Source organism: Anolis carolinensis, chromosome 3, assembly GCF_035594765.1.
Source record: "Anolis carolinensis isolate JA03-04 chromosome 3, rAnoCar3.1.pri, whole genome shotgun sequence".
Lineage (NCBI taxonomy): Eukaryota > Metazoa > Chordata > Lepidosauria > Squamata > Dactyloidae > Anolis > Anolis carolinensis.
This window is the reverse complement of record NC_085843.1, coordinates 138018568-138039116: the sequence shown is the minus strand read 5'-3', so window position 1 is coordinate 138039116 and position 20549 is coordinate 138018568. Positions and strand designations below refer to the sequence as shown.

Sequence of the window (20549 nt, the reverse complement as noted above, 5' to 3'; positions counted from 1 at the left end):
AATCTTGGGAGAGCTGTGTGTTCTGCTCTACTGATGTAAGACCTATCTGATTTATGCAGTGTAGTACCCAACACACATAAGGTTGTCTGTCTGAATAAGAGTCTTCTACAGGTTTGGTATCAAAATGTTGAAGGATGGGATTGAACAAGCTCCTCTTATTGGACCCTCTTCCACCAGTTCACATGGTGCCTCTGCTTAATGCCCCCCTTTCCATTCATATATGCACAGATATAATAATAATAATAATAATAATAATAATAATAATAATAATAAAATTTATTTATACCCCGCCACCATCTCCCCAACGGGGACTCGGGGCGGCTTACATGGGGCCATGCCCAGAACAATACAATATAACAAAATATAAATAAAACAACAAATCATAACGCATTAAACAATACAATAAAAGAAAATCTGTGCTAAAGCTCTCTCTCTCTCTCTCTCTCTCTCTCTCTCTCTGTATGTGTATATGTATATGTATATACGCAAGGACAACTGTGAAGAATTTGTTGTTGTGTGCCTTTAAGTAATTTCTGACCCTAAGAAGTTTTTTGGGGCTGAAAATGTTAGACTTCCCAAAGTCACCCAGTGGGTTTCCATGGCAGAGTGAAGTTTTGAACTCTGGTCTTCACAGCTGTAGTGCAACCTTCAAGCTGCAACATCATACTAGTGAAGAATAGCAAGGATTATTATCATGTCTATGTCCATTCCTGTTAGACAGTTATAGTGCTATATTCCACTTTAATTGGGTGATAACTTTCTCAAGATTTGAAGTGTGGGCCTTTCATATTCTCAGCCAGAGAACTCTTGTGCTTCTGACCAAACTACAAATTCTAGGATTCCACAATATATTGTTATGGCATTTAAAGTGGAACTGTTGTGCTATACCTGTTCAGGGCTACAATCAGTTCCCTATTTTAAACCTTTTGGTGTTGGACTTTCACTCACTTCCTAAAGTTTCACCATACCAGCATTATCGGCATTGCAACGTCAACATTTAGTTCAATTAAACAATTCCTTTTTAAAGATACACAAGTGTGTCTATCCAATAACAGCAATTTTTGCTGAACTAAACCCAATTTTAAATCTAAATATATTTTATATATTGAAATTAGAGCAGCCTTCAGATGCTTGATTTCTACAGGACACTCTTACGTCTTTATTCCACTCCATTTTAACTTTGTTAATGTTGCATATGGTTGTTTCCAGTCAACATGTATAAATTTGAACTTTCTAATTTGAATGACTCTGCTGTTTTGTCTGCAGGACCAGGCCGTCCCTTCACAGCAATAGATTTCTCCCATCAAGGACCTGCCTTTGTTTCTTGGCACAGGTATCATTTGCTGCTATTGGAAAGAGACTTGCAGGTTAGTGAAAATATGTATCTCTATGTATTTGAAGAGCCTCCGGTGGCACAGTGTGTTAAAGCGCTGAGCTGCTGAACTTGCAGACCGAAAGGTCACAGGTTCGAATCTGGGGAGCGGAGTGAGCACCCGCTATTAGCTCCAGCTTCTGCCAACCTAGTAGTTCGAAAACATGCAAATCTGAGTAGATCAATAGGTACCGCTCTGGCGGGAAGGTAACGGCGCTCCATGCAGTCATGCTGACCATATGACCTGGAGGTGTCTACGGACAATGCCGGCTCTTTGGCCTAGAAATGGACATGAGCCGGACACGACTGGACTTAACGTCAGGGGAAACCTTTACCTTTACCTATGTATTTAAAAGATATGATTGTTGCAGCTAGTATACTTCACAACACCATGGGGATGGAAGGATTCTCAGCATAGTAATCTTCAGTGAACATGTCACAGACAGAACGCCACCAAATAAAGTTCAACACAGTTTATTAAAGTTACAGAACTAAAAATGCCCGTAAGAAACAAAGGACTAGGCAAACACTTGCCTTCAATGTGAAAAGATACAAAAAAGACTCCGCTAGTATTAAAAACGATTCAAAAGATAAACCGGATTAAACAGGAGTTTAATCCGGGTTAAATCAAAAATGCTTACTTCAGCCTGGCAATTTAAACAAACAAAAGTTGATAAAGAAAGATTCAATATAACACAAATAACTGGCAGCAGATTACTCTCTGCTACTCAAAAGCTACAATTGAGTAACTCGGGTTGTTACTCCTCCGTGCAACGAGCGAAATCCGGGTCCAGGCACATCAATCAGGGTTGCAACGATCAGCAGGGTCCCAATCCGGTCCAAGGTCGAAAGCCAGGTACAGACGTCTTAAGTTCACAAGTTCCACAGATAGCCACAGAAGGGATAGTCCGAGGTCGTAGTCAGTCAGTCAGTCCAGCGTCAATGCAGAGTAGGCAATTAATGTCAGTCAAAAAGACGACGGAGGTCCAAGCTATCAAGATTAAACACAAGTTGCACAGAAAAAGCCCACACAGTTCCTCCCGCCGTCTATACCCAGTGTCCTTGGTAACTTACGTATCCAGCAAACGAATCACACCCGTCTTCAGGAAGTTCCCCAACAAGAGCCCAAGCGTTCGTCCAGATTACCTTGCCCAACGCAATTAGCCATTGATTCTAGACCCCATTTTATGCCAGTTCATAACTCCTCATTGCTGTCAGCTGCTATCCTAATTCCAGGTGCCTCATCATCATCATCCTCATCAGAACTAAAACACCTTTGACTACGCCCCACAGCATCCCCAGCTGTGGATCCCGTTCCATCCCTCCAGCCCGTCCATGGGTCCGATCCTGCAACCCGCCAGTCGCCTCCCATGCTATCATTGCCGGCGACACCCAAACCCTCCCTCACACGAGTCCATTCCATATCATCTTCCTCTGAGCTAACCATCTCTTCCTCCATTCCCTCGGTAAAACCCTCAAAGGAGTCTTCGTCTGTTGGTTCTGCAAATAAGTCCCGGAGCCGTTTCCTTTCGCGCTCCTCAAAAGAGCCTGACTCTCGAGGAGTCTTACGACCTCGTCTCCTAGTATCAGAGCCAGAAGGCTCAACCATAACAGAACAGCTCAACAGATGTCATCATTCACTTGTCCTGATGGACAACCCAATCAAAGTAAGAAGGGAGGCAAACTAGTAGGATTTGAAGAACATAATCAAACAATTTGTTTTATAGGGCATCCCCATGCTTGTGTATGGGCAGGTAAGGTGTGTGTGTGTGGGGGGGGGGGGGGGAGAGATGATGATGTCTCTCTAAACAATTCTTCTACATAATAACTTTTATAACCTTCTGTCTATCCCTGAATTAATCATTTACTTCTCTGGAATCTGAAAAAGTTCCATTTTGTTTTTAAAAACCTTTTTTCAAAGGAAGTAGGCTTTCTTCTCAACTCATTTTACATTCTTTCCTGCCTCTTCCCTGACGATACGATAGCTTTTTAGGCTCAAACAAAGCCAGTAATTCTAGGATTTTAAAAGCACTTTGAGGCAATGTAGGAATGGGGAAAACAGTCTAGTTCAGATCTGTTTCAGTTTTACCCAAAATTCTCAGAGCCTAGAATATTATTTTACAAAAATAACTTGTTGGCAGCAGGTTTTATATGAAGGTGTAACAGGAGGAGCATTGTGGAATGAGGTATTTACTGCGATGTTGCACAAGGCCTCTCTCCAGTCCAATCTCCCAGACAAACAGCCGGAGAACCCAGGAATTGACTGCAGCCAAGTAGTGACCAGGCTGAGGGGTACATCTTGGTACAGTCAGAATTGTGAATATACTGCAAGTCGCTTCTGGTGTGAGAGAATCGGCCGTCTACAGAGATGTTGCTCAGGAGATGCCCGGATGTGTTACCATCCTGTGGGAGGCTTCTCTCATGTCCCCACATGGAAAGCTGGGGCTGACAGGTGGGAGCTCACCCTGTCTTGCAGATTCAAACTGCCAACCTTCAGGTCTTCAGGTCAGCAGTCCAACTGGCACAAGGGTTTAACCCATTGTGCCACTACGGCTCCCCAGTACAGTCAAGTGGCATTGAACAACTGAGAAAGGGGCAAATTTATTGTGAATATGTTATTGGAGCTTAAAGGCAATGACAATAGTATTGTTTGATCACAGCTTTTGTATGATCACAAATCCCTTTGCATTATGGCAGAGGTTCCAAAGCTTATTTGGCCAAGCATCCCTTTTCAGGAAAGCAATTATTCAGTGTTTCTCTGGAATTCTACCTTTTTAAAGTGAACAAACAGAAAGATATGGTGACAGACTTGCATTTTTTTATGTCTTTAGATTTCTACCTACATGCTACAACATAGTAAAGTAAGATGTTGTAAGGAAGACATCTTGAAGCTTAACATTATAAAATTACTTATTAAAATAAATTATACACAGAAAATTAAGATAACAAAAGATAATATTACAATGAAATTACAAATAACATTAAAATAGGCCTAAATGAGAAGGATGACTCTGGTGTCCTGCTATCAATTTATTAATGTTCAGCTGTATTTCTGTCAGCAGCATGAATTAAAATTTAGTCACACTATTAAATTTCCATCATGTCACCTATTTATAGAATAGTATTGTAAACAAGTCATTACACCCACATATTCCTACATGTCTGATTTCCCAACAATGCGTCACACACTTGCCTGCCAACACTTGCTTGTCAAGGGGGCTTGGCAACTGATTGGTTACAACTTGCATTTTGTGTGTTCATTTGGAAAATAATCATTACGACTTTAATCTCCTACACAACAGATGAAGCACATAGGAACAGTTTTTCAAAACTTTTATTCTTTATGTTTTACTGCCCCCTTATTTTGATTCAATGTCCCTAATTGCACCCTAGATGAATACCACCCCCTTGATCATTCCAGTTCCCCCAAGGGGTAATATTGCCCACTTTGGAAAACACTGCATTATGATATGCTTTGCATCTGTGATTCCATTCAATATGCAAGGTGACCAGTGTGTGTTTGTATATGTCTGTGTGTTTTCAGGTTGCAAACTGTAAATAAATGTAATTGATTTACCCATCATTGCTAGTCTCTTCCTTCAAAACAACAACTCTCCCAACACAAACATGCTTAAGCTATCCTCCATCTCTCTCCTTCACTCCATGGTATTTAGCGGATGATTGGCAATGAGTCCTTCGCATTGCCTTATTGGAATTTTGCAACAGGCAGAAACGAGTGTGATGTGTGCACTGACCAACTTTTTGGAGCATCAAGAACAGACAACCCAAGCCTCATAAGTCAAAATTCAAGATTTTCACAATGGGAGATAGTTTGCAACAGGTAACAGAAGTTTGACAACATTATAATGTTAAGATATGTAGCTAGCTATTTTGGGGCAAACATCTAATCTACCTACTGTATATATTTCTGTTTGAAACCTAAGTTTGGATGATTATAACCGACGTGTGAAACTATGTAATGGAACCAATGAAGGTCTTCTACAGAGGAGCCCATTTAGCAAACCTGGCGATCAGCTACCAACCATGGAAGATGTTCAGAAGTGTCTCTCTCTTCAAAATTTTGATAAGGCTCCTTTCTTTCGGAATTCTACTTCTAGTTTTAGGTTAGTTCTTGATTTGCTATAAATCATTTTGCTTAACTGCGACATTTATTTCAGGTCAGATGGCAATGTTTCACTTCTCTTGCTTTCTGCCACAGGAATGCTTTGGAAGGTTTTGAGAAACCAGATGGGACCTTGGACATTCCAGTCATGAGTCTCCACAACTTGGTTCACTCTGTTCTGAATGGAACTGGTGCTCTCCCTCACTCTGCAGTAAATGATCCTGTTTTTGTGGTATGTTTTTGTTCTTTTTCGTTTTCTTCAACCAAATTCTCTAACCTGGTGTTCCCAGGTGCATTGGACTTTAAAAGAACTCTAATATTTCCCAGTCATCATAGTCATGGGCTCTGTAAGTCATATTAGCATTTCCAGAAACAAATTACATTTTGCACCTAACCTGATCCAGATGAGAAATGCAGTGGAAGGCAGAGCTAACTCCTGGCGAATGCAGGATTAAGTCCTTTGAATTTACTTTTTGAACAAAAATGAGGAAAAAAAACACCAGTACAGGTTACATCTTCAAAACATGTACTGTACATAGTGATACATTGAGGGTATGATCCCGTAATGGACTTCTACTAGCAGAACGGCAGAATCCAACAGAATTAGGAGAGAGATCCCAGTACAGTCCACAAAACCAGCTCTGTAGGGGCATGTGGGGAGCTGGAGAAAGAAGTTTCAAAAGTTTAACCAGCTTATTGTCAGGTTTAGCCCCCAATTTCTTTGGTTGCAATCCTTGCAGAGGTCATAAGGGAGCTCTCCAGATGTTCTGGGTAGTTGTGGTAGGTGTTCCAGTTGGGAAGACTGAGTTGATAAGGTTTTGAACGAATACACCTAGATGGGAACTTTTGTCAATTGGAACAGAATTTCAGTTTCAGAAATGTGAATGGTTATTCAGTATTCCTACTAAGCATATCCTGAGTGCAATTTAAATCTATCTTATCTCCAATCCTATTGCCATTCATTACTATTACTGCTGCCTCACAGGCAAGAACCAAGACTTCTTTGTCTAGGAAATATTTTATTCTGCAACTGCATGAAAATTATGTCAGGCTACATTTAAGGCACAAGATCCCATCTGATCTTAAAAGTTTAGCAGTGTCAGTTTGGTTTTCACTTGTATGGAAGGCTGCCAATGACTGCCAGGTGCTATAGGTTATATTTCAGAGCAAGGAACTGGCAGAACCAACTCTGGGAGTTTCTTGCTTAAGAAAACTCTGTGAAGTTCATGGGACTGCCATAAGTCAACAGGTGACTTGAAGGTATATGTACACACAGAGTTGTAAAAACACAGCTTGTTTGTAAGAAAAAAGGACAAATATTTTATTTGGTGCTCTCACAAGTGCATGTGATAACTAAACACCTTACTACAATTAAAAATATGCCTCTACCAAGTCACAGTTGTTTTTCAGATTGTTTGTGCAGACTAAAGCACGGTCAAGTAAAATAAAGCGTATATTGTGATATGCAGTGCTGTCCACGGAGACATGCTCCCACCTTCAACTATAGGGACCAGAATGGTGTGCAGGGCAATTCAATGCATGTTCCTTCAAAAGTTAGGGCCCTTCCAGACCGGTCCAAATGCTCTGACTTTGCATTCAGAGCATCCTATATCCCAATCTCACTACGTAAAGAATTAAAAAGCATCTCAAAACTGGAAAGGTATCTTGGTGAAGCACTGAAACCATGAATCCACTCTAGCTTTTTAGCCCAACCTTGAAAGGAATGATCTAAATTGCCAGACATTAGCCCCAGAATTGGTTCAGCACATTTGACTGGGCCACTGACATGGATACTGCCATCCGTCAATGTGAAGCCTTGAGAGCCACCACAAACTTGGCATTTAGCTACATTTTGCCTTCAGTGACTTGGGGTCATGCTCCTTATTTGAGATATCAAGTTATTAAGTCAGTGGTTCTCAACCTGTGGGTCCCCAGGTGTTTTGGCCTACAACTCCCAGAAATCCCAGCCAGTTTGCCAGCAGTTACTATTCAACTTTGAAAGCTGGACTAGAGAGACTCTACAGCAGGCATCCTGGTGTAGAATTCCCGACCACTGAACAAGCTGGCTAGGGCTTCTGGTAGTTGGAGGCCCAAACAGGCCCCTGCAGTTTGAGGATGCTTGCTCTACAGCAATGATTCCCAAACTCTATTCCTTCAGGTGTCTTGGACCTTAACTCCCAGGAGTCCTGGGCACCTTGGCTAATAATCAGATATTAGGTCCCAAACACCCTGAAGACCAGAGTTTGGGAAACACTGTCTTATAAGGCTAAACAACCCGATGCTCTCCAAATACAGTGTTCCCTCACTTATCGCTGGGGTTAGGTTCCAGGACCACCCGCAATAAGTGAAAATCTGTGAGGTAGAGACACTATATTTATTTTAATATTTATACATTATTTTAGTAGTTATACACTATTTTAAGTCTTTATCAACCAATCGTGTGTTGATAAATTGCCTCCTCCTCTTCCTCCTCCCATTGCCACTTGAGCTCCTTTTCTCTCCATTTGGCTTCTCCTTCCTCCCTTCCTTAGGCTGTAAATTGTAATTTTTTAAGATGTATAATAGTCTTTTAGAGTTTATTGAAAAACCGCGAAACAGCGAATCCGCGAAAAGTGAACCGCGAAGTAGTGAGGGAACACTGTATTCTGAATGACAACAGCTAGAATCTCTGTTGGCCATACTGTGTGGAGATGTTGGGAATTGGGATCCAAAAAAATTGAGGGATATTTGAAGTAAATATCAGAAAACAGCTTGATGTGTTCATTAACTTTTAAATTTAGCTGTTTAAAAGACAGGAATGAACTGTGTAGGCAAAATGATCATGCAGTCAGATCATTTGTGTACAAAATGAAGGTAAATGTGATTTTAGTTTTATAATGAGATAAAGAGCAAAAACTGGGTTGTTTTTTATTACTGCGATGTGAAAATTATGTGGAAATGTTCACACCTCTGAATGTTCACTGCAAGAGTTTTCTCTGCATGAGTCAACCCTCTCTCCCAGAGAAAATACCGCTGCAGGTGAGGAGAAAATAATGATTTATGAGCCTGGGATGCTATTTTACTCAGAAAATCGGCATTCAGTGTTCTGGAAGCATAAAGGAGTGTATGGGTTCCCTCTAGTGGCTGTGGTAAAGCTTCACAGTAATTGCTAACAGTCCTTAAGGAAGATGAATTGCAGGCGGATTCTTTCAAGGCATATTCTAAAAACGACTTATTATCCAAAGAAAAAGAAAAAAAAATCTTTATCCATTTCCACTGGTAATCTCTGGCTTTGTGTTGCTATTGTCCAATACAAGTTGAACATATCTTATCTAGAATATTTCAAAATCAAATTTCTCTACATGGGTGGCAGAGATAGTGTCACCTTTGCAGACTGGTGGTTTATGTACGAGGACTATTCACAAAGTAGATTACATTTTGGAATAAAAAATGAACAAAGTATAGGAGAAAACGTTTACCATATGCAGTTGAAAGCCACATCGAAATCCCACATCTCACGTAGTCGCCATTCAAATCTAGGCACTTACCATAGCGATTAATGAGCTTTGCAACTTCTTCCCCACTAAATTCTGCCGCAAACATTGTAAAAATTACCTTTAGGCTGAGTACAGAAGATTTATATGAATCATGAATGAATTTCATGTTTAGACTTTGGTCCCTTCTCCAATATTTCTCATTGTGTATATGCAAGTATAGGCAGTCCCCGGGTTACAAACATCCGACTTACAAATTACTCATAGTTAAGAACGGGTGGGGGGGGGGGAGGGGGTGTGAGACAATAGGAAGTGAAAGAAATCTGCTTCTAGGAAGGTAAATTCACTCCTGGAAGGGATATCATGGGGAAAAGGTGTCTCAGCTGAAGCTTTCTCACCAAGCCTTGTTTCCACAAGCCAAATTTTTCAAAATTCAATTCTCACAGGGACAGAAAGTGAGGTGAAATCTTCTGAACAGGGGCACAGGCAGCAAAACAAGCTCCACAGGGATATTATCTCTTCCCTGTGCTATCCAAAACTTACACACACACACACACATGGCTGGAGTTACACTTAAAAATGTACTTGTTCCAACGTACATGCAAATTCAACTTAAGAAAAAACCTACAGAACCTACTCTGTTTGTCACTTGGGAATTGCCTGTATTCCAAAATCTCCCAAAATCCAAAATATAGGACACTTCTGGTCCAATCATTCTAGATAAGGGTTATTCAACCTGGTAGTAGCATACTTTTGTAGTCATTTTTAATGAGAATATAATGTCAGTGTGAATTGAACTTCCAGGTCCTCCATTCCTTTACTGATGCAATTTTTGACGAATGGATGAAACGATTTCGCCCAGCTGAGTCTGCATGGCCTCAGGAGTTAGCTCCTATTGGTCACAACCAGCTGTTCAATATGGTACCTTTCTTCCCTCCCATCACCAATGAGGAAATGTTTCTCCCTGCAGAAGATTTTGGCTACAGCTATGCTATTGAACTGCCAGGTAATATTCATTAGAATGACTCCGGTTTCTCCCAGAATTTGCTATCACCAGCATCGTGCACGCACCGCTAATCCTATAGCTACAAATTAACTTTTCCTCATTCTTTCAACACAAATGTGCCTCGTATGACACAAACACACAACTCTTCAGAAGGCCTAATAGCAGGGGTCCTCAAACTTTTAAAGTAGAGGGCCAGTTCATGATCACTGAGACTATTGAGCGGCCGAATTATCATTTGAAAAAAAAAATACGAACAAATTCCTATGCACACTGCAGATGTCTTATTTGAAGTGCAAAAAAACCCCCTCCCAACAACAATTATTTATTGATTTATTTACTACATTTATACCCTGCCCTCTCTCACCCCGAAGGGGACTCAAGAGCTGCTTACAAGTTGTATGTACATACAATATATTATAATAATGGCATAGCACAATATTAGCATTATATATATTACTATATTGTACTATACCACTATACTGTAATGTTATTAGTAATATTACATTTAATATATAATGTATAATTAATATTATGTTGCATTATTATTAGTATTATATTGTATGGCATTATAATATTAGTGTCAATATCATATGTACATACAATATATTATATTATTAGCATTGCACAATATTAGCATTAGATATTACTATATTGTACTATACCACTATACTGTAATATTATTAGTAATATTACATTTAATATATAATGTATAATTAATATTATGTTGCATTATTATTAGTATTATATTGTATGGCATTATAATATTAGTATAAATATTATATGTATACACAATATATTCTATTTTTACCATAGCACAATATTAGTAAACAAAAGAACAATACAATATTTAAAAATAAAAAAAGTTTTAACCAACATACAGTAAACCTATCAGGATTTCAATGGGAAGTGTGGGCCTGCTTCTGGCCAATGAGATCGTCAAGTTAAGTAGGATTGTTATTGTTGTGTGCCTTCAAGTCATTTCAGACTTTGGACGAGCCTAAGTCTAAAACTGAGAGCAGGGGCCAGGTAAATAACCTTGGAGGGTTGCATTCGGCCCCCGGGCCTTAGTTTGGGGACCCCTGCCTAATAGGAATCAGAAGTATTCATAGGAATGTAAACCAGGTAGAAGAAGCAAGGCTGTGTCCTTGTTTACCACACGGTACAGCTTCCTAGGGATTATAGGAATTTTAGTTCTTCACATCTAGAAGTCATTCACATTGGGCCAGTCTTATGCAGAATTTGGAAAACATCTTCATTTTAATCAACCTAAAGTACATGTGAATTTAGACAGATGCTTTAAAGAAGGAAAGCTGTAACCCTTGCATATGTATGTTTTGTGTATTACTTTCAGTGTTTGAAGCCATCTGTTCTCAGCCATCTTGTTTGGAGAAGTCTGAATAAATATTAGAACAAATACTTTAAAAGAAAACCTCAGACTTATTGGAGTGGCATAGAGAGGCAATCAAAAACCTGATGTGTGTGTGTTTTTGTGTGTGTGAGAGAAATCTTTTTAGGATTATGAAGATCAATGGATAACCTTGGGACGGTCACACACTTCTAGCCTGATCTCCCCTTTTCTGTCTTTCTAGATCCATCTGAAGAAGCCCATGCTTGGGTACTTATGGCTGGATCCACCATCGGGGGATCTCTAATAGCTTTAATTGTGTTGGTCCTACTTCTCGTCCTGTTTCAGCACAGGAGGCACAGGAAGGGATTTGAGCCTCTAATGAATGCAAGGTTCAATAACAAAAAATACACCGAAGATCCTTAAAGAGGGTAGTGTTTTCCATGGTCTATCGCCAAGAATCAACCTTGAGTCAGAAGTTGACTAATATAATAATAATAATAATAATAATAATAATAATAATAATAATAATAATAATAGTAATAATAATAATAATAAATCAGTTCTTGGGCAGCTGCATTACATTGACTGTTGCTATTTTAGTACTGGGAATTCCCTTGAAAGTTTAGTGCTGTGCAGACATTTTGTGATGCCATAGGTGGACATCAAAGGTGCTAAGATTTGACCTACACATTTAGAACACACTCTGTCATAAACCACACACAATATTTTAGATCAGAATCAGCCAACTTTGAAAAATCCATGGGTTAGTTATCTAACCCCGAATCCTATCATGGACTATAGTACTATCCTGCCCAAACCTATATAGACACCATGTTCTAATTTCAAAACTCCCGTCTTTTTCAATCCTTTAAAGCAGCAATTCCCAAACTTTGGTCCTCTGGGTTTTTTGGATTTCCACTCCCAGATGTCCTAGCTGACTTGGTCGACAATCAGGAATTGTAGGAACTGAAAAACATCTAGAGTACCAAGGTTTAGGAAACACCCCTGTAAGGCAAAGCAAGGTAGATAGGTACATGACCTTCTTTCACAGAAGAATTACACTATTTTAACACAATAATGGATTTAGCGTGTGATAGGATTCTACAGAAATGGAACAGGCTGTAATTCATCCATCTGTGATTTAGATCCATAACAATGGAAGGCAATAATAATAGGGGAAAACACAGTTTTTATTCCATGCTCTCTTCCTGTTATTGCCCTTTCAGTATTTATTTAGCACAGTGTGCTAACTGTTGGACAGGACATGTCCCCAGTGCTTAAACAACCACTTCCTTGGGTATAATTGTAATCAGTGCAACTCCTTTTCTCTACATTTAGCCAACTCAGAGTATTGATTATGTTGTGTTTTACCAGACTCGTTTTCCTTGTACACAAATAATGATCCACAAATTCTTTGTGCAGTAGTGCATTTTGATACATGTTTGTAGAAACATGGCTACTGAACAAGTTGCCACTGGTGTTGTTAGTTTCAATAGCACCAAGCATTTGTTGGAAGGCAAGAGAGGGCGATTCCAGACAGACTGTTGCTATTTTAGTACTGGTTTTAAATGGAGAACAAAAAAACTCAGGACCTGATAACATGTTTCCACACAGACCTGTGGGTCCTGGGATTTCTTCCCTTGCCATTCTCACAGGCATCCTCTGTATCGGAACAAGATGGAGGGCAGACAGGGGGACAACTGGCAGAAGGTCTTTTTAAATCACTCTGTTATGTACTGGACCGTATATGCACACATGTAAATATCTTAATATGAATAAACACAGATTTGCATGTGCACATATGAGGTTCTGCCCATAATGGAGGGAATTAAAAAAAAACTTCTGCCGGGGTTTCTCTGTTCCCCAATTGTTTATTCAAGTTCTATTGAATATTGACAGTTCTAATTGCTCTCAATTTGTGCTTCCTTTAAACCAGCTGTGTGTCCATTTCACAGACCAATCAGCTGATCAGCTGTTTCAGGCTTTTAAAAAGCAGACATGTGTTTGAGCAGTCTCCACAGGAGGAGGGAAGGAAATCACATGTTTTTCATGAGTGCAGGGATACACAGTGAAACGAATATGCATATTTCTGGCTGGAGTCAGGATAAAAGGGGACCCTTTTACCTTGTGTTTTTTGTCTGTTGCAGGTAATCAGCATGAATTTACTGCTAGAGTCTTATAGCCACCTCCCTTTTAACTTGTGAAATCCTGTGTTTTAGATGCTGTATAGATGGGCCCTCAGTAAGTCTTTCCCCTCTTACTCCTCTCTGCAAGTTATTATTGGGGTTGTTGTATGTATTCTGGGCTGTATGGCCATGTTCCAGAAGTATTCTCTCCTGATGTTTCGCCCACATCTATGGCAGGTATCCTCAGAGGTTGCGAGCCCGGAATACATACAACAACCCTGTGTTCCCGGCCATGAAAGCCTTCGACAACACAAGTTATTATTGCTTTACTATTTACTGAATATTGCATGGTTCCTGGATCCCACTTCTATGAGTCGGAAGCTATTAACCAGTTCTTCAAAGCCTCTCAATCCCTAACACTTTATCTTTATACAAAAAAGGGCGAGATTTTCAAGCAATTTATGTTCTCAAAAAGCACAGAAAGACCCTCAAAATACATGAAGACATGCAAAAATACTCTCAAATTACTGCAAATCCCTGCTACCTCCAAATGCCTTAGGTATTCACACCTAAATGTCTCTGTTTCCTTATACGGTCCCTCTTGAAATGGTGACTGAATTGACACAATGTTTTATCTTATTACCATTTTGGGGGCTGGGGGAGGGAGAGGAAAAAATTAGAAATATTTGGCATATTCTCCCTCTTCCTCTCTCTATCCCCTCCTCTTTGCACAGGGGAGTATAAGGGAGGAAATTGCCCTTGGCTCATAAGCAATGGTCTTTTCCATACTATACTATACTACATCATACACTCTCATAGATCATACATGAAGGCTAACCCTCACAAATATCATTCAGGAGATATAATTGTACCCAACACAGGTGCAGCTCCAGATGGTAGATCCCCCCCCTTACATGTTGTATCGATGGGGAACATTCCATACCTTTGTAGAGATAGGACTCAGTATGGACATGCAGTGTCCACCTATGGCAGGGTGCTTTCATGTGCAGCTAATCATTGCTTGGTAGTGAAATTGTTTTGTGAAAATTTGGGCCAAAATCAACTAGACCACTCCTATTGAAAACACTGGGCCTTACATAAGGGGCAACATAATAATTCCAATTTATTTCAGTGGGCCTTCTCTAGTTGGAGATGACAAATTTGTGTATCCCAGTGTTATTTGTTGCATGCATTCATGTACATGTTGTAAAGTATGCTGTGATTTCTGAATTAAATCCTTATCTAACAGACCTGCAGCAGTTTTACATCAGAGCACAATGTTATTTTTTCCTCCAAGGGTCTTTCACTACTGTTGATGCTTTTAGTCATTGTCTCACGAGGCAGAGATGCTATTGTGCTAATAGAAATGTAAACAGTGTCTATTTTTCCTTTCTCACAACTCTGACTCATTGAATAAAATTAACTATCCCTAAACAATGAAGAATCCTTGTTTTTAACAGGAATTGAAACATGCGCTTTATAAAAGCTTAGGGTGCCCTCCTGTGGCTTGCCCCAAAATGACACAGACTTTCTAAATTGGGCTGTATTTCCTCTTCCTCATGATGAACAATAAAGTCTGAAGTCCAAATGTCTCCTACCCTTCAACTGCCCTGATTCGGGAGGGACAGTCCCAATGATTAATCCTCTATCAACCCACTTTTTCAGCAACTTTTAAATATCCCCCATCTCGCTCTCTTCCACTTTCACTCTTTGTCATCGGCTTACTTCAGTTGCTGCAAATTGAGCTCAAAGTTCAAAAGTAGTTTGCATTCAGGCCCCTTCTACACTGCCATATAAAATCCAGATTATCTGCTTTGAACTGGATTATATGGCAGTGTAGAAGAGGCCTCAGTTAACTCCGTGGAGAGAAGGGAGAAGAGGGGGCAGAATCACGCCTTTCCCAGAGGCTCAGGCAAAAGTAAAGTGCTGCAGCCTTTCCTAGCTTGTGTTGTCTCTCATTCATAACTTTTGCTATTTTGACCACACTCTCATGTGAATTCCTAAAGAGTAAGAATGCCTTGTTACTTACATTATTCGCATTTTTTTATTTTTTAAAAATGCTTAAATGTTCCTCTTTAAAGAAAATGCAGCTGCCATGCTCTTTTGAGAAATGATCCCTGATTGCTATTTTCCCCATCTTCAGGAAGGGGTTTTCAGCAGGAAATTACATTGAGAATTCCATCAACATCAGTTCTAAATGGGAGTACCTTCCCTTCAAGATAAACGAGGCCATTTTAAGCACACGTTTCAAAAGCTTAGGAGATGCACAGTATATAATGGCCCTGGAATAGAAGGAATGTGTGTCTTGCCTTTTTAAGCTCAGTCAAACTGCTTTTTAAGTAGGCAATCATGGTTTAAGAAGGCTGCATGAGGACCGGATACATGCTGGCAGGCACCCCCCCCCCCCGAAATTTTTCAGGTTAAAAAAAAAACCCTGGTTTACTCATGAATTTTAACTGGTTAACCAAATCCCCATGCTAAGTCTATGAAATGTAAAACATTTAGAGTCCCTCCAGGCACTATCTCAAGCAGATATTGATAGGTCTGAACCCGGGGGGCGGGTGAGTCAGGGGTTCAACCCCCCCCCCCCCCAAATTTTCAAAACCCGTCCCAAAATTTTTTTCTGGCTACGGCCCTGCATGCTGGAAACATACCCATTCCATCACACTGCTTCTCTCCTTTCTGTATTCAACAAAACAATGCACCTTTGCCTTGTCACATGGTTGAGCGATGACTCCTCCCAATTTGTCCGATGTTTCCATGTCACTGTCTTCCCCATCTCAAAAAAATTATTTGTGGCAGATCTTGTGCAACTCTGTTCTTTTGTTCGAATAGAAAAACATTAAAACTTTTTTTGATTCTGACAGAAGTGAACAATTGTGAAATTTTTAAAAATATTTTTCAAAAAGGAAACAAAGGAAAGTAGAAAACATTTGTGATATTGCTTATGGTCTTTCTCTAATTGTCACCTGAAGTATACTGCTGGCCAGCTGTTTCGACAGAGGAAAAGTGAGCGGTATGAAAAGCCTGCTCCTAAATCACACCTCGAAAGAGAGGTCACTGTGATAGGGGATGACGTGTAGATGTGTATATTACCACACACACACACAAAATCTGTCTCTGACGTGGGTGGAGAAATAAAAGACCAATGAAGCAGATTCTTTCCTGTTTTACAAAAGGTACTGGTAAAAATTCCTATGGTTTACCAATGAAATGGACCTTGCGTCATGTGATGGGACCCACATAGGCAAAGGGTGTTAGCGAGACTGTATAAGATGATATGATAAGGTCCTGAAAACTGGAAGTAATTTCTGGTTCATCTCTGGTTTCATCTTGCATGTTTTTGGTGGGGAGGGTGCCGTTCCAAAAAAGCAAAAGAGATAACTTTAAGTTCCACTGTCTGTTAAGCACCCTTTAGAGTTTGGGTAGTTTTTTAATGCAATAGTTTTGTTGGAGGTGTGAAGGAGGCTCACTGGTGATTCTGGTCCGGAATGTCTGTGGTCCCAAGCACCCACCCACCCTGATCCCAACTTTGGAAAGGGTGGTAAGGCAGCTACAAGGTCACTCTTTTTAAATTCCCAGGGAGCTGTGCTTTTTGTTTGGGTCTTTATCAGGGTCTTATGCTTTTCCATTTTTAGACAGCACAGGGACCCAATTCACCCTTATTTATGGTAACTACTCAAAACAGATTCCACACAATGTGAAATAACATTTTCAATGACTGAGCTATGAAGATCAAGCAGGAGAGATTCTAAATGTAGTGCAAGAGACTATTTATATGGGTGAATGGATAAGAAGAAGGGCATTACCCCCCAAATAATAATTCTTTTTTTCTAAATACATTTTCTTTCAGTTCCTACGTTTCTAGCATACAGTTGAGATTGAGAAATATAGTCTAAGCATCACTCCCAAAAAGGATATAGTAGAATCCTTCAAAATCTCAACACTGGTATTGGTAGCAGAACTAAAAATATATTATGAGACACATATAATAAAGGGAGTGTTTAGGGTGCTCTTGGAACCTAAATTAATTTGGTGGGAATTGGAAAGAAAATGTTGGCAAAGAGATTATGGAGAAATGTTTTTCATGTTGAAAACTGGCAAAGTAATTAAGGGGTGTAAAAATAACCTAGCTAAAGAGGTTATGGAGAAATGGGCTTATTTTTTTAAAAGATATTTCCAGGAGTTTCTCCCCTAACCCCAATAGTTTTACTGGAAAGTTTCCCAGAAGATCTGAGGATTAAACTTAAGAATAAAAAATAGTGGAGGTGGAAACTGCTCTTTCTTGGAAGGAATGGATGCAAAATTCTAGCAGTAAGTTTAACAAGTTAGAACAACAAGGTGTCCTGAATTGGTTTGAAAGGCAACAGCTATATAATTGGAAAAAGGATTGGTTAGGTAAAAATCCCAGATGTAGAGAACTGAATGAATATGAAGAATGGTTAAGTAAACTTAAAAAGCAAGAAATATCAGGGAAAGGATTAATTGGGAAAATATTAAATGGATTAAGAGGGGAAGAAATAGGGCTGAAGCTGTTAGACAGGATCTGGGAAGGAGACCTAAGGCCTCTGACGGATCTCGATTGGAAAAGGGTTCTAAAGTGGAGAGTGGTTCAGAATCTGTCAATTAAAAGATTAAAAGAAAATGTATACAAAGTCATATGGGGCTGGTATACCACACGAGTTAAACTACATCAGATGGATAGGAAACAAAGTAACCTCTGTTGGAGATGTGGAATGCATATAGGGACATATTTTCTTTCTTTTTTTTCTGCTCAGACATAAAGGGACATATTTTCATTTATGGTGGGAATGTCCCCAGCTGAAGAGTTTTGGAACAACATATTTATAGAAATCGGTAACATTATAGGATTAAACATCACCCCGGATGCTAGGTTAGCATTATTAATGGATGCTACAAAGTTGAATTTTTGAAATGGAAAAGATATAATTGGTGATTATCTTACAGTGGAGAGACTTATTATTGCAAGGAATTGGAAGATAGTAACCAATCTCACACTGAAAGTATGGTATGTGGAGGTATGGAATGTAGCCTTAAATGATAAATTATCAATGGAAATGAGGGTGCTCTGGGGGGGGGGGGGGACTAATAGATCTGATTTTGATTTATACTGATCAGTTTTTATTAAATATGTTCTAGAAAGTGAAAAAGGAAAACAATACAACTTTGTTGGTCAGGAATTTTGGATCTGACATTTGTTTAATGGTTGACTTATAAATCTTATGGTAAAAGAAAGGATACTTGTTCAGGCCTTGGTGGTGGGGATACGTGTTTGTAAAATGTTCATTGTTTTGTGTTTTGCTTCACTGTAAGTTGTTAACGTATTTAAATAAAAAATAATTATAAAAAACTCAACACTAACACTTCATGAACTTCATAAAGCATTGTACAAGCATAAGGAATCCTTTCCAGACATGTATGCTTCATATGCTGCAGGACTTAACTCTGGGGCATCCACAGCTCTGTGAGAAAATCCATACTAACACCACACTGGCATTCATTGCCTCATCAATAAAAAACAAATTTAGTAAGTCTGACTTTTGAAAGTAACATATTTGAAGGATTTTCTACAGATTTTCAGAGACATCATGGTGCATTAGATTTCCATAACAGTTCAGATCATTATAGCAGGATGACTTGTATGACATGGTATTTACTTGCAATTCAGTGTTATTTAGTTATTTAGTATGTGGAAAATATTGCATTTTAATTTGATTAGTTCTTTTTTGGGGGAAGTTTCAAACATAATTTCAATTAATATGGATTAACTGGGTGGCATTGTCATCATCACTTTCGAAAACATTTCCATCAGAAACATCTTTTTAGTGTCCTATGACTCAACTATGCTGTCCTTCCAATTTTTGTGAAAATTGGCTCCCTGCCTCAGACCTGTGGCCCAAAGTCTGAGACAGGCACAGCCTAGCCTACAGGCTGCCTGTGCCTCCAAAGTACTTTATTTTGTATTCTCCCAGCTTCTTCCCTCCCTCCCTTGACCTGGAAGAACTCAGAAACAAATGGCTAAATGTACACATTGACTACCTGAATGATTTCTGAGCTTTGTTCCTCAAGGTATTTTGAACTTCAGTTCCCAGAAGTCTCAGCTACAAAGATTTTTGGAGCTGAAGTCCAAAACATCTGGAGGGCTAGAATTTGTGAATCAGTGCAAGCTTATTAGCTTTGGTGCACTTATATTCAAACGGATAGTCAATATCATATCCAGTGCCAATTTTCCATAGTTAATATCAAAGTAATGTCAATTTAAGTGCATTTAAGATTCTCTTGCATTTTACATATAAATGTAATGGCAACTAATCAAGCATGAGTGGCGGGAGTTTATCTCTTGATAATGAACAGTGGGATCTTGTTAGCCAACAATTAAATTAGTCATTCCAAGGACCAAAAAATCAAGTATGGAGATACCTCCTGGAATGGTGGAAATTTTAATTGTTAATTATTATATTGAAATCTAAGAAATAAAATATAAACTGTAAGATTTCAAGTTTATATATTTCTCATTAAAAAAATCTTGCTGAGCTCTACCCTTTGCCTTTATGCCACACTCTTTGGGCATGTAGCCTTTGCCCATCCGGAAAAGGGGACCCTAGCTCCATATGAGTTTTCTAGATTTACATTAAGCCCTTAAAACAAAACTCATATGCATGTATTAATGTGGCAGGATTTTCTTGTATCCTTCCCTAGTTCTATTTTAATTTAATATATTCAGTGATTTGCAACACTTGGGCTTAACCTTTCTGTACTCCCCACCAAGAGATGCTGCTGCAGGCTGATTAACAAATTAGATTATGAATTCTAAGAGAGCCTGTTGTTAATTTAATTGAAGCCTAATTGTGATTTAATTAGCATCGTCCACTATCTCTCTGATTGAAATTTAAGGTTATCTGAGGTACTACGCAACTCCTTAAAAAGTGCTTGAAAGTTACCCCATTCATTCCTGTGCCCTCACTGTTCTCCACAGGCAAGAATTGATGTACCTACCAAACAATTGGCAAATTTCATATAACTCTGAAGAATTCACTAAATTTAGCATTTTTTTCTTAGGCAGCAGAAGAAAGCAAAACA

General features: G+C 39.2%; 1 protein-coding gene across 1 annotated transcript in view; it reads left to right on the top strand.

Annotated features, from left to right (window-relative positions):
* Window positions 1–14698, top strand: part of dct (dopachrome tautomerase) — a 34506-nt gene extending 19808 nt beyond the window's left edge. Inside the window, exons 3-8 of the mRNA XM_003218662.4 lie at window positions 1267–1367; window positions 5047–5213; window positions 5317–5496; window positions 5592–5727; window positions 9773–9974; window positions 11564–14698. Coding sequence (XP_003218710.1) covers window positions 1267–1367; window positions 5047–5213; window positions 5317–5496; window positions 5592–5727; window positions 9773–9974; window positions 11564–11745 — 968 coding nt within the window. The 3' untranslated portion in view covers window positions 11746–14698. The remainder of the gene's footprint in view (window positions 1–1266; window positions 1368–5046; window positions 5214–5316; window positions 5497–5591; window positions 5728–9772; window positions 9975–11563) is intronic.
* Window positions 14699–20549: the final 5851 nt, after the last annotated feature.